The sequence below is a fragment of the Aquila chrysaetos genome, chromosome 1 (assembly GCF_900496995.4).
Source record: "Aquila chrysaetos chrysaetos chromosome 1, bAquChr1.4, whole genome shotgun sequence".
Taxonomy (NCBI): Eukaryota; Metazoa; Chordata; class Aves; order Accipitriformes; family Accipitridae; genus Aquila; species Aquila chrysaetos.
Genome location: NC_044004.1, coordinates 12,015,624 through 12,031,008, shown reverse-complemented (window position 1 = coordinate 12,031,008; position 15,385 = coordinate 12,015,624). Strand labels below are relative to the sequence as shown.

The following is a 15,385-nucleotide window of genomic DNA, read 5'->3' as shown; positions in this document are numbered from 1 at the left end:
TGGAGAAGATGGAGTTTATCAGAGGAATTACAGAGTCAGTAAGGAAATAATGAAATGTAAGAAATGGGTAGTGAGAACTGAGCAGAGCTGATAGAGACAACTGTCAGCATGGGCCAGTGTTGAGCTGAAATTGCCTCGTGTTTTCACTAATAATCTGGACACCAAAAATAGTAACGGGCTAATAAACTTTGCTGTCTACACAAAGTTATAAAGCACTGCCAATATAGAGGAGGATTGGGATATTATAAAGAACTGGGATAACCTTGAACATTAGAGAAATAGAAATGCAATAAAATTTAATAATTCATGGGAAAAGTCATGCACTTGGGGACTAATAAATACCCCAAAGTTCTACTGTTTAAGCTGAGAGCTCATAATTCGGAAATGATGGGGAAGGAGACAGTCTTAGATATACAGCTCAATCACAGGATGACCTTGAGTTACTAATGTAAGTGTAAAAAAAAGCAGAAGTTGGAAATGACTGTCCTGATACACAGAAGATATGGAAGTAATAGTATTTTCAGGCAGTGACAGGAGATCCTGGATGAATCGTTTGTGCTGTTCTTGTTCATCAGTGTTCAAGTGGGTTAAATTAACTACACCAGACCAGTAGCCTACAGGGTAACTGGAGCAATGAAAGCTCATCGCAGGAAAGAAGGCTTGATAAATCTGACTTATTTAAGCTAGTAAAATGAAGATGATCTATAAAAGCAAGAGATGTTTTAGAAACATAATCAACCACCACCTGAGAAGTGGTACAAACTACGAGCTGAACTTTTGTTTTCAGCCCCGCAGGGGGTTTCCATGTCTGGTACAGGGACGTAGTGATGAATACTGAATTAGATGGATCACTTAGCTATTCCCAGTTTGGAAACTAGAAACTTATCATCGTCTGTTATCTGAAAGGTAGTGACACCAGAGGGTGAAGAGTATCATACCTGTGAGATAGAATGAATGTATCTGCAACAAAACTATTGTCTCTGCTCCTGCCTGGAAAAAAGATGCTGGTGTTGAACATCAGTTTCTTGGCCTCTTGGCTACAGAGAAGATGGGTGAGACAGTTTTATTCTATCGCCAAATACTACTACTCAGTTACCAAAGAAAAATGCACTAAAGCAAAGACCAGTTTGAAAACAAACACAATTCACTTGAGCAGGCAGCAGTTGAGGAGCTGCCGCCCAGGCTGCCAGGACTGAGCCACATTCGCGGGCACAAGCGACATCGTGTGGCCAGCTGGAAAAAATCCAAGAGGCATATAAAGCCAAAATAGCCCAAAACAAGCTAGCAACACCCACTAACTCCAGTGGGAACTCTATTTCACTTAGCTTCTGTTTCCCATGGGCTTAGTTAAAACGTTAAACACTTTTTATTTTGCTTCTTTCTTTTTAATGTAAAGGAAAAATATACCACTAAAAGCCAACAAACACATACTGCCCATTATCACATCCAACTGCAGTTGTACTGCTACAGTAAATTTTCTGCAGTAACTGGCCAAGATAAAGCAATCTTTCTCTCTAATTAGGCACTATCTGAACATCAGCTACTCTCTGCACAGATACGTCTCCTGCTTTTTCCAGTATGACATTCACTCTAACCTGGATATTCTGAGGTTGCTTCTCAGCACATCAGAGACACATGAACAGCAAGGGTTACACAGCTCGCTAGATGTCTGCTTTCCTAAATATGTGACACTTAAAATAATGAATTATGGTAAATGATTAAACATCAACATATACAGAAACAAGACACACTCACATACATGGATATAAGGAAGATGCAAGCTCCACTCTAGATGTCTGCTAATTACACAAGCCTCATACTGATGTGCTTTGTTGTTAGACGTATTCTTCTGGGCATATAGCCAACATAAGGTGGCTAAATATCTTCTAGAGCAGAATAACCCTTCTCTGGTTTGCTCAGAGGCTGGACAGATGATGGCAGGGCTCTTTGCACAGTATGTTTGGACACATCACCAGAGATTCGCAGTCTGATGCCTGCTAACCCCCTCCACTCTGCATGTAACCACTTGGCACCAAACCTATACCCAAAAAGTTTATTTTCTCTGATACTCACTGACTATGCCACAGAGATGGGGCTGAATGTCAGAGTTCTTAACCATAAGTGCAAGAGGCAGAGAACCTACTCTTCCATGGCCAATGGGGCACGTGACAGACTACAAATATTCAGAACTAAACAGGGAAACACTGAATAGAGAAGGAATTACTTAGGATGTCCATGGGTATTAAAACAGTCAGGTGGCTGAATAAAATCATAAAGAAAGGAAGAAAAAAGAAGTGTCAATGTCAGGAAAATAAAACTTCCTCAATGTCAATTCTGTGTAGCTGCTAATTGGGTAGCAGGGCCAACTTTCACAAGGGACAGAGAAACGCTGACAAAAAGCAATGGAAAATGAACTACATAACCTATACTGCATTGGTACAGAGGTGATATTGACCCTGACAGAGCTGTGAACCATCTTTTGCATTTCTAGTTTTAATAGCTCCACATTCCCAAGATAATAAAAAAAAATATAAAAGAAATGCTGGTACAGAAGAGTGACAGGTATAGCAATATTCTCATGAAAAAAAAATGACACCGTATGTTGTTCCTGTATAACACAGTTCTGGGTGTGCTACATACTTCTCCCTACTTAAAATTTGCAGGCAAGGACTCTTCTCTCAATACCTACACAGAAAAGCATCAGATCAACTCCAGAAAGCTTCCGAACATACCCACCGTGTGCATTACCATGAAAGGTTTAGGTGTTTATTTCTGGGCAATGACTTATTGAAGTTAGGTGTGTGAGGTGGTCAGGCTTGGTTTCCCCTGCACAGGGAATCCTACAATACACCTTGCGCATGTGTATGCGATGTCTGGTAAGGACTAAGGAATTAAATCTCTTCAAGTTAGACCAGTGAGACTAATGATCCAAAATAACTCTTCTTCTTTATCTTGTTACAGTCTTGTGACAGACTTTGTAGCATCTGTTTTTCCTCTTCCTTGCATAGCTAAGCCATAATTTCCTTAATGTAAGTTGATGGAGCCAGCTATCACTTTACCAAAATGCCCACAAGACTGACATCCTAGCCCTGCTGCCAGACATGCCTTGCATTGGATGCATTCTTTTGGAAAACTGCTTCCCCAACTTGTTTACCCCAGATGACCGGCTACTGCAGTATGGTGTAAAGTGGAAGAGCCAGGGAGAGGAATGGCCCAGTTATCTGTTAAAATTCATTTAACCTATTTTTTGTCATTTATGTAATCTGAAAGTAAAATTCAGACCTGATTCTGATGACCATTTCCTTCACCTCCTGACTTGCTGAAACGTGGAGTAAGAAATGTGTAGAACACACTTTTGGTACTGACAGCTAGCATGGGCATATGGTCTTCAGACCAATAAAAAAAATTACCCCATTATTCCACCTGGAACATTTCTGTGAACGTACAGGTACAACTGTGAGCGGTAACAAAAAATGCCTACTGTAAGTTAATCTTTAGAGCAAAGTGTTCTTTATGCTCATTATCACAATACCGAAGAAATGGCTCTACCAATATTCAAAATACATAGTTTGTATCAAGGAATAATTACCACAAGTCAACAATCTGCCTGATACTACCATCTTGTCTATTGAAAATAGCATATAATAAATAGGCACTTTTATGTATTAATGAGGGGCAGGTTTGTGGCAAGGAACCTCTGCTCTCCAAAGAGACAACATAGTTTCTTTATACAAGCAATGCTGCTTCCTTCACCAATATGAAACTATAAATAGTTGCACTATCGAAGTCTGAAGGCACTGAATGCTTACAAGCCATAGCAAACCAAACCGACAAACAGGTATAATCGCGACAGAGAAATGAAGCATAAAGCCAGCTAGAGAGCTATGTGGACGAGGCTGCGGCAGGGCCACCTTCCTTTGCCACATTCCTACTCGAGAGCGCCGGCGGGCCAGGGGATGCAGTACTCACGGGAGTAGCCGGCAGTCGTGCCCTCCGGCGCCCGCGGGAAGTTCTCTCTGTCGGTTCCGGCAGTAAGAGACAGGGATCGCGTGTCCGAATCCGGAGAATTAGTTCTGGTGTCCATATCCCCTTTCAGAATAAGCCAACTGGTCTTTAGCTGGAGAGAGTAAAAGCCTGTTACAAGACTCAGGATTTAACATCTGAATGCAGTTCTCCTACTTCACCTGTCTAGGAAGTCTTGTGAACTGATGGTATGTTTATGCTCACTGCAAATTGTACCAGCCTTTATCAAATTATAAAAGTTCACTGTATCATGACTTAGACATCACAGCTACCAAAACCTTCTAACTTTCAGCTGGGCTAAGGATAGTTTCTCTGTTAGTTAAGCTGCCCACTGTGCTCCACTTTAGAAGATGCACTATGTCATTTTCTAGTAATTAATCTGCTGTTAACATTCTTCTTGTCTGTTAATATGCACCCTAAGTAAAAGTCTGCAGGCTTAGCTGTATCACCAATGTATATATTGAGACTGAGTGAAAATCTATACTTATTACTCTTAATCTCAATATCCCTACTTCTTTTTTTACTGTAGAATGTAGATTCTAAACCGTCTGGGTGAGAGATTAAAGCTTTTCTGCATCTTCTTGAAAAGACCTAAAAGTAGTAATGATTATTTCACTTATATGAAAGAATACCTTTATGTATGAACGTGTCTTAAAAAACAGCTGCTTCAAGAAAGATCAATAAATTACTCCCTTTTGTTCTTTCTGATCATTACCTTCTTACTGTCCTGATCCAAGCTTCCATCCTCCCCTTCTGATCTTCTTGCTGCTGGAAGATTAAGTTGATTTTAAAAATTAGAACAGATTACATCTGAAAACCTAAAAGCTATTCATTAGGTAGTTCCCAACCATCAAATGTGTTTTTCCTTGTCTTTTATGTCCCCAAGTATTGTTCCAGACACTGAGTTACACCTCAGGATCTTACAGAAAGATTCTGTGCCAAATTTCACATCGTTTCGGATAAATTCCCAAAATTTGAGTCCTACTTGCCTCTGTAACACTCTATGTTGTTTTGGGGACAGTTTTAATGGTACAAACTGGAGTCATGCAAGATGTAGCGTAATTTAAGCGCATGAGAAGTCATCATAACAAGGGGGTTGTCTGCAATGCCTGAGTAAAAGGGCGACACAAGAACCCCATGCAATGCAATATAGCTAGAAAACATGTATTAATAATAAAAATAGTAAGACGATACAAAAGTTAAGGCTCAGATTAGTTTCTCAGAGACAGAGGTGGAGAGGAGATTAAGTTGCACCGTTAGAAGTGCTGCAACTCTCCCAGAAAGTTGGGAACAACTCTGCCCTCTCAGTTACCCCCGCCAGCATGTTTGCAGAGAATCTGCCCAGCATCTAAACAACACGGGCAAAAGGCCACCACCATTAGCTTTTCAGTGCTATGCTGTCTCACTTTCTGGTGCCATCACACAGCTCACATCCAGCCCGTAACTAGTTTTGTTGAGGTGATACTTAAAAAATGACAAATTGCAGTAAGGAAAAAATCTTTGTTTTAGAGGTGAAAATGTGTGACTGTAGAGGTTTTTTTCCCTCAATTTCATGTGGCAAAACAAAGCTGGGTCATAAAGTGAAAAAACTCAAGGTTTTCACAGTTAGCTAATAGCATGCCAATGAAGGCATTTTCCCAAGATGGCAAGCTGCTTCTCTGAGAAATAAATAGAAAGAAATATCCATATATGACAGATGAAGAATAAAATCCCTACATCGCAAGAAGGACTTAAATCTGGTTCACTGATATTTTGGGAGCATACCCTAAATCACCAGTCAACAAGTTGTTCCAGGTTATATGTATGGATCTTGCTCTCACTAAATTAGAAATCCATATAGAGAATCTGATGCATTTTTGGAAATTGTTTTTGTTTCAAGATGTTGATGTTTTCAAAGGAAAAAAACAGGTTTAATCCAAAGCGTTATTCAGAGATTTCAAACGTTCCGTGGAATCTTGAAAGCATCTGACTTCAAAGAGATGCAGAGGAGTACAACTAAAATCAATAGGGCCATGAAGGCCTGCCCCTCCCAAGTTCCTGAGAGGGCTTTATACAACACATCATTGGCAAATAAATCCAAGTGGCCTGAATTTCATCAGTACTGACTGTTAGCTTCACCACTACAAGGGATACTCGGTTCTGCTGTGAACCCCAATGTGAACCGCATGTTTCACACAGATCAGTGCTGATATTGCTGAAAAGCAAACCTCTTCAATTTTTTTTTTTTTTTAAACTTTGAATGATGTTCAAGTATTTCTGAAACATGAACACACACAAAAGAATGACCACGCAGGCTCCCGCACTCTTCACTTTCCGACCCCAGCTCTCAGCCTAATCTCTTGTATGTCCCATTTTTCCACCACCTTTTTTTCATTCTGAAGTTGGGTGTTTATAATAGAAACACAGAAGCTGTAGCTACAGCAAATCTGTTGGGCACTGCTGTAACTGAAACCTTTTAAAGCCAAATGTTTTGGAAGAGCTTCTTGCACTTTTTGTTTTAAAGAACATTTTTGTACTTGTTTGTTCAAACTTGGTCTCTTCAACGAAGGAATGTTCTCTGGCTCCTTTTCAGCATGCATTAGTTCAGTGTCCTGTTAGCTTGAGGAGCTGAATCATCAGCTGCTCATGTGTTCATGCTTTAGCCGGGAGTTCTTCCAGAACAAAAGGTAAATTTTATTTATTTAATTTTTTTTAATTGGAAAGAAAGTGTGTTGGTTTTTTTGAGTTAGAGTAAATTATGTTTTGCTCTTCAGTAGAAAAACAACGAGCATGTATTTTCAACACAACCTTTCAGAACATCTATAATCTATAAAAGAAAGTTTAAAACATATATCCTTGTTAACCTATAGAGATTGCTGACTTGGTAATTTAATTCTCCGCTCACTCCAGTGATTACAAGGAACAACTCCATACAGCACTGCAAAATTGACATAATCCAGACTTCGACTGCATATCTGACAGATGGAAAACTGATATAAAAATGCCTGGCCTGGAAGAAAAAAAGCTGCTGCTTAGAATCCTCTTTGCAAACCAAGAATATGTATACAATTAAATGACACAGCCAGGATACAGGACAACAGAGCCATATCATCAGCTTGTGTAAATCAGTGAAGCTATGCTGATTTACACCAGATGATTGTAACTTTGCCTTTGCTCATGATCTTTCCAAATACCACTACAACATCTTCCTTTGTCAGTAGCTTTTTTCGCTCAGCCTGAGTAGTTGCCTCAAATGATTTGTATATCTAAGGACAAGAAGGAATTAGAGAGCTTGGGCAGACTATAAAGTTGGCAGATTACATTAAATCAAGCACTAAACCAAACAGATACTATCTTTTTGCCTGAGAGGTAACATTAGTTTGTCCAAGATTAGGATATTGTGAGCAGAAAATGTCTACCAAAGACCAACACCTAAAGTGCACTGAAACATCAGCAAGTATGACTTTGCTTAAAACCATACCCAGAAAACCCACAGAGGTTATCTCAATTCTGGATGATCTGAATGCACAGTTACTTTAGCATGAAGTACCAGGCTGACTCACTCAGTTGGGAGACATCAGTTGACAATTTTCTTTCTCCTATTACTGTGCCAGATCCAAACTAGAACTTCATCCAAAACAGAAATAACTGTCGTTTTCCATGAGAGATAGTATAAAAATGATAACTACATAAAAGCATCATTTTAAAAATGATGTTAACTGGGTGTTTTAAAATCAATTAAAGCCCCCTGTTACCACAAAAGAAAAAAATGTAAAATGTGTTTTCCTTGTTCTGACCACGAAGGCAGCGATGTATCTGCAATCCCCTAACCTTTCATTCAGGGAAAGTTATCAGCGATCAGCTAAAGCCAACATACGGGAGAACAGACACACAGACCTTTCTCACTCTCACATACAACATGGGAAGCTGTCTCTGTGCGGACGGTGCCGCAGAAGGCAATAGGATGCGAGGAGCTGCTCCAACAGAGACACTGCTCACAGGCACAGCCTCGACCTTCCCTTGCCACCCAGAGTGGTGTAGCTTCGTTCTCCCACCCGTACCTCCGAAGATACATGCTTTCATCCCCAAAGTGCCTTAGCTCACAACGTGATGAACACTTCTCAGCTTTATTTTATTCACTCATTCGTTCCCAAGGAGGGGTGCAATCATGATTAAAGTAAAGGTTTTGGTGTGGGGCAGATTTATAGCACGTATTTTATTTTTGCCCTTTGCTTCTGAACACAGGAGTACCCCTGTCATGACTCTCTTAATCAGAAATGTACTTCTGCATTTTTTAGGCACCCTTATTGCAGTAGAATCCCCACACATTTGTTTCCAAAGATTAATAGCAGGATTCAGTTTAAAAAAATGAATTCCCTATTACTAATCCTGTACCACGAACAAAGATCATTGTCAAACATCACTGAGAACACAGTAGGCACTGACACCAACATGGAAATTGCATTGATATTAATCAGTGAAATACAGAGCAAAAATAATAATAGAAGAATGCAGACTTTGTATTTCTATTTTTCATATTTACTAGGGTCTTAAGTCCAATTCTCAGTGGCATAAAACATCACATGTTTCTTTCTGTTGTTTAGAAACTCAGACAGCAATCTTGTTTCTGGGTCTACCAAAGGTTTTCCAATCACATCTTGCCGATGTTATCAGCTACTGAATTTGTTCGTCACTGCCATGGTGTGACTACACTTGTTCTTGATATTTTACAGCTTGAAGAACTTGCAGATGAAAAGTAGATATTTCATATACACCACTTATCAATGTATAATTTTTTCCCCAGCAATGTAGAAGTCAGAACTGTTTACAAAAAACAGATATCCCAAGGCATGGTCTGAACACAGGAGAGCAACCTTCAACATTTACATGTTTTATATCATTCCACAAATAAGAAAACTGCTTTGAAGTTAGTATCAGCTCTGACTTACCAAGGTAAATCAATATCCCAGTTTTAAAGAAGTTACTGAATCCTTGGACAGCATGTTATACAAAATGCTATTTAATTTTCACGTTACTTTTTTTCCTTTTCTATTTGAGATTATAGAGACATAATGAAATGCAAAGACTACAGCAAACTACTTTGGAAGTCAATATGCATTTCTTTACAAAGACAGGTAGAGAAAACTGCAACAGAGAAAAGCAGACTGTACCATGCTGTTTGTAGATAGGAGGTTTCCTATAGATGTTATCTTTTACGCCAGTGTCTGAGGAAGAGGAAAGAGAAAGGAAAGAATAAAAGAGTAAGCAAGCAGTTCAGACCACGCTGCTCTTGTCTCCTCTCAACAACACTAAAAATGCAAACACATCAGCAAAGACAATGCATTCATTCAGTGCTTTGTCATTCACTGGTTATTACAAGAGAATGAAGCTTTATCCATCATATTTATATATTTAAAACATTGGCTATACCTATGTATGCAGCACAATCCCCTCTAAGTCCCTCAAAACACTTTAAAACACCTCGAATGGCATCCATTTGCTGAAAAGTAGATGGTTACATCTGCACTACCAATGTATACTTCATAGACAACAAAGAGAAACTGGCTACACTTGTTACTACTTAAAATAAAATTCCTATACGTGTACAACAGACTACTGTAATAGTCACACTTGTAAAGGGACTTTCTCTATTAATTATGAAGAAAGTGTACATGTTTAGATATAGATGTTTATACTGGAAATGCCCAATATTCTTATAGGAAATCCTATAGTTTCTCTATATTTTGAATTGTTGTCCTGGTTTTGGCTGGGGTAGAGTTAATTTTTTTTCTAGTAGCTGGTACAGTGTTATGTTTTGGATTCAGTATGAGAAGAATGTTGATAACACACTGATGTTTTCAGTTGTTGCTCAGTAGTGTTTAGACTAAGTCAAGGAATTTTCAGCTTCTCATGCCCAGCCAGCGAGAAGGCTGGAGGGGCACAAGAAGTTGGGAGGGGACACAGCCAGGGCAGCTGACCCAAACTGGCCAAAGGGGTATTCCATACCATGTGATGTCATGCCCAGTATATAAACTGGGGGGAGTTGGCCTGGGGGGATCGCTGCTCGGGAACTAACTGGGCATCAGTCGGCGAGTGGTGAGCAATTGCATTGTGCATCACTTGTTTTGTATATTCCAATTCTATTATTATTATTATTATTATTATTATTATTATTGTCATTTTATTATTGTTACCATCATTATTATTTTCTTCCTTTCTGTTCTATTAAACTGTTCTTATCTCAACCCACGAGTTTTACCTTTTATCCTGATTCTCGCCCCCCATCCCACTGGGTGGGGGGAAGTGAGTCAGTGGCTGCGTGGTGCTTAGTTGCTGGCTGGGGTTAAACCACAACAACTGTATAGCTAGCTTGGCCTTCCAGGCATTTTTTGAAAGTCCCCAGAGCCACAGTCCAGGGTTCCCATATCATGTTGTACAGACATCAGATTTACTTAGTACTGCAGACCTGAGCAGATACAATTCCTAATTACAGTGTGTTTACAGAAACATTAACCCCAGAAGCTAAACACAAATAAACAAACTATTCCACTGAGCAGGTAGATGTGCTTAGTAGTCAAAAAGCTAAACAGTGCGGACATAAATTTAATGTGCTTGTTGACTGAATGTGAACTTGCAAACAGGATAGTACATATGCAAAGACACAGCCACAGTGAGCTTCCCAGAGTTCTAAAGTCTTCCAGGTATTTTTAAAGTCTATGTTAATATGACTCTTTAATTCAGAGAGTAGATGGATAAGGAAAAAAACAAAACCAAAAACCCCTTCAGCCTTCCCTCCTGCACACAAATTGAACAGACCTATGCAGCCATGGCACTATACACAATTGTATCTTTGTAGGCTTAATAACACTTGTCACCGTGTGCCTCCTCTAATTATACATAAGCACACAGCGTTCTAACTAACTCCTTTATTTCTGAGACAAAGTTTAACAGGTAACAGATTTTCACTTATCAGACATTTTCTTCTCTTGCAGTTCAAAATTCACAAATCAATGCAAAAAAAAAAAATACATTCAGAAGAGTACAAACAGGTGCCAGCAATTGAAGATCAAAAGCTAAGCAGTGAATGCCTACCTGGAATATGGAAATGCCTAGGAGCCTGCTGATAGACAGAAGGTGAAGATTTGCTGTCTGAGTACATGGATAAGCTTGGAGTGCTCCGACCACTTTCACTGCCTCCAAGGGGAAGAGCAAAGAAAGCAGATAAAAGAAAAAATGGAAAGCAAAGTAGAGTATTTCAAGCATAAAAGCTTGTTCAGAATGACTTGTTAATCCAACAGTTTAAATATATGGTTCTTGTAAAACCCATTATTTTTCAGCACAGTGTATTGGCTTAGTCTCCAAACATCTCATCAATAATGAATATCTGATAGATAATATCAGATTACACTGTCCCACTTTGAAACGAAAGCTTCTGTTTTAACAACAAGAAAAGAAATCAATCAAGAAAATGCAAGGATAAGAACATCCACAATCTTGTAATGTGTTTTGCATAGCCTTAACTGAATACTCTATCAATCAAGTTTTTTAAAAGTTTAATGCTATGGCTGATGGCCTGCCCGTGAAACCAGTAATGAAATCGTTCAGTAGTGTTTCAATTATCTCAAAGCAGGACTAGACCAAAAAACAGATGTTATGGTTAAGTCAAATATTCCTGCATATATCAGTGACAAAACCAGATGTGGAAATTTGGTTCTTAATTGCAAACTCTTCCCACAGGTAACATGCCACAGCACTTTTTATTTATGCAAACAAGGTTGGATTATCAAGTCATGGATCTATAATGCCATAGTCACTTCACCAATTTCAAGATATACATAGGATTGATCCATATTCATTTTTCCACTTGTTTTGTCAAATGATCATTAGGTGCCGTTCATTTCCTCTTAGCTTATTTCCCCGAAGCACACTCTATGGCATTATAGTGCTGCTTGGCAAACAAAAAAGTAAAGCTCTACTTTTTTGGGACTTGTAAAATCCTATTAATTTACAGCACTGTTAAGCAACTGGAAGCCAAACATGACATTTATCCTGACATAAAATGGTTGTTAATTCGCTGTTATTGTTTTAGTGTGGATGGAGCACATATTTAATGGCTAGTAACAATGAAATTACAGCAAGTTTTTTGGGGGTAAGGAAAGTGCAGGAGCTCAGAGCACTAGATCTGTAACAGAGTTCTGCCTTCAGGTAGGGGAAGTTTTATAACCATAAAACTACTGGATTACCGTAGCTGTCTAGGCCTTGCCCACAGAGGTGGTCTCTGCCTCTGCTGACAAGCAGTGGCTGCATGGTCATCGGTCTGTCACCAAAGTCAGCCTTGACAATGCACCACTGAAGTCAACTGGGTAGTGCCACTGAGTTCAACAGGAGCAGAAACAGGCCAGACGAAGTCAGCAGAGCGTGCTGTGTATCTCATGACGATACACTAACTAATCCGTTCTAAATTTTGTGTCTGTTATTTTCACAGTTGGTGAAACATTAAAACTCAAGAACTATTCAGCTGTTACCACTGTGCACTCAATAACAGTGATTTCTTGTTGAAAAAATGTAATCTGAGCAGTTGAGAAATTGATATTACAACCACATGTGCTAATAGCTTATGGTCCTTCCAAAAAGTAAGGGAAGAATTATGGAATTACTAAAATTCTGGTGCATCACCACGAGCTTGCCCTCGAGTTGTCCTCAAACAAGGAACCAGATGGTTATTCAGTTTCTTGATTCCCGCTTTGCTCTTGGAAGGAAAGAAGCGGTGACAGGTTTTCGCTGCACATTTATTAATTCCCTCTTTCTTTCCTGCTTGCTGCCCAGATGCTTGGCCATCCCTACTAAATGGAAGAATCCTCAATGTCACTCCCAGTTTGAATGCAAAGAGTAGTGGTAGACACTTATTTAAGTAAGGTCCCTTACAAGTCCAAAAACCTCAAAAATCTTGTAATATCATTCATTCAAATGTGATGTTAATATTGGAATTTTTAAATTTAAAATGAAAAGGAAAGTCTTCAAGTGATTTTCACAGTGTATTAACTCCTCATTTACTTAAAAATTATTAAAAACATACATTCATATATGACCTGCATGAATAATCATTTCACTGAGCAGTGACCCCAGGGTGCTGATATTGTGCTGATACACATAGAGAGTCATTCTTCAGGGATAGGGTAGAGTGTCAGTCGAATCAGGAGGAAGCATTGATTAAGAGGAATAACATGTAAGAAAACAGGATGCAAGCACAAGTACCAGGGGACAGCAAATCTGCAAACTGCTCGATGCAAGGATCATCTGTGTGGATCAGTTTGCAAAGCCATCACCACTAACTTGCTTAAAAGGGAAGAATCAAGGATGAAATGAGGGAAAAGGTTCTTCTTGCAGCCCACTTGTACAAGCTGATGCACATTCAAACTTTAATTCTGCCACTGATTTGGACAAACACAAGAGTAGGTATATTTCACATTTTGCATACAAAAATAAATATTTAATAATAAAGCAACCTGAAGACCCATGCAGAAAGTTCATGTGTAGGAACTACAGACAGTCATTTAATCTAGCCTATAATTAAAATCTCTAAAATGAGACTTTGCCAGGAATTTGTCTCTTTCAAGTTTTGCCTGGTATACACTTAAGAGGAACTTCAAATAAGGTCTCAAGAGAAAATACAACTACCAGAGAGAACGATTTCTCAAACTTTTGGTTTTGTCTTCTGCCATAGGCAGCTGCAAGCTGTGGTCTGCTCTACTGGTCAGTGCAGAGCAAAAAACCAGAATCATGAACTCTTCCCTGGATTTTGTTTAACTTGGAAAGAATCTGGAAAGGTTTACTTTGAACTTGAGTGTCAACCACAAAAACTTCCTTGTGTCTTTTGGCTGCTGACAGGGTAGGCTGCTCTTTTAACCTTGTTTGTGTGAAGCCAACTGACCAGAGCTCAGACCATGCTGCCTTTCCAAGGTATTGGCAGGAAAAGTAAAATACTGTTTATACCTCCTTCCTAGTCAACTTTTATCTTATCTGGGAGGATGAGAAATTTGATAACAACTTACAGTAAGAGCCGTCTAAGTTCGGGAGTGAACAACAAAGAGATGCCACTGGCCGCATGAGAGAGATGTCAGAGCCTACTCCCGAAACTGGATCCTTTAATATCTCTACACATGGTGCATTAAGCTAGGCAAAGTTTTTTGAAGTTTGATGACTAATTATTTTCAAGCTTTCAAAGCCAAATAAATGGGCTTTGGAAGCTGTGCTCCTGCACTAAAAAGGCAAGATACTTTCCACCACGTTTTAAGTAAGCATTTTTGAGCAGGACTCAGCACGGCCGGTATGCTCACTGACCCCATCACCTCAAGAGGGAGAGTTACACCAAGCGTAGGTACTTGGAATATCACACCCTATGATTCGCAAGGACATGAACTGTGAAGCTTTTTTGAAGTGAGGCTGTCACAGAATTTATTCTGAAGACAAAAATCCTTAAAAGAGCACAACCAAATCATTTGTCAGCATGATAAAGAACAGCTCATCCTCTTGCACTTCATGGGAGCTAGACTACAGTATACTGAAGAAAGGACAGGAACTCAGTAATTATATTTTTTGCTGGAAAAATGATGAACCATGTCATTCTCAGGAAGAATATGATGCTAACTCAGTGAAGTCAAAAAGAAGATTCTGTTTTAATTTCCCTAGGGTAGTAACATTTCTGTCTCCTGGAAGCTTAAAGAAATATTTTTTATGACGATTGTGGAGTGCTGGTTTTACAAAGATTACTTCTAGTATTATTAAGCAGTGTATTATTTTTGGATTTAATAAAAATTTTTTAAATTAGTTTGATTTCACCTTGCTAAAACTGAAGTGGCAACATTAACCTCGGTCTGGATACAAAGCAGCTGTTGGTACAATCCTACTCTTCCCACACTAACCACTTTGAAGACAAAAAAATAGCACATTGACACCCTCAAAAGGCTTCTCCAGATAAGGAAAAAAATACAGTCTGCAACTCAGAGAAAAGAATTCAGAGACCTTGAAGATGATCACACAAATCTGACTCCTTTTGGGCTGAGAGGTTAACTCAGTGTAAAACAGTGGATAATCTATACAACCTCTGCAGGGCTCAAGATTACCTATATAGGAAAATTACAAACAGACTCGCCTGCCTCACAGGAGCACTGTGAGGCACTGTAAGCTACTGCTTGCAAAATATTTTAGCTCCTTGATAAAAAGTGCTGCAGAATTGCAAAGTATTATAATTTTGATCACACTACTAATAATTGTTTGGGCATAAGGAGCTGCCACTTGATGATTTCTTCCTCCAAACAGCAGCACTAAGTAATTGCTGCTGCTCTGAGCAACAGCAGGTACCACTGAACACAAACTCATTTTA

At 39.1% G+C, this 15,385-nt stretch overlaps 1 protein-coding gene across 14 annotated transcripts in view; it reads right to left on the bottom strand.

Annotated features, from left to right (window-relative positions):
* Window positions 1-15,385, bottom strand: part of ABLIM2 (actin binding LIM protein family member 2) — a 145,531-nt gene that overhangs the window by 21,110 nt on the left and 109,036 nt on the right. For 7 of the 14 annotated variants that reach the window (XM_030014333.1, XM_030014270.1, XM_030014325.1 and 4 more), the window contains 4 exons: window positions 11,095-11,196; window positions 9,174-9,227; window positions 4,739-4,791; window positions 3,970-4,117 (listed from right to left, as the gene is read on the bottom strand). In XM_030014333.1, the coding sequence (XP_029870193.1) occupies window positions 3,970-4,117; window positions 4,739-4,791; window positions 9,174-9,227; window positions 11,095-11,196 (357 nt within the window). The remainder of the gene's footprint in view (window positions 1-3,969; window positions 4,118-4,738; window positions 4,792-9,173; window positions 9,228-11,094; window positions 11,197-15,385) is intronic. The other 7 variants (XM_030014363.2, XM_030014387.1, XM_030014279.1 and 4 more) reach the window with 6 other exon arrangements.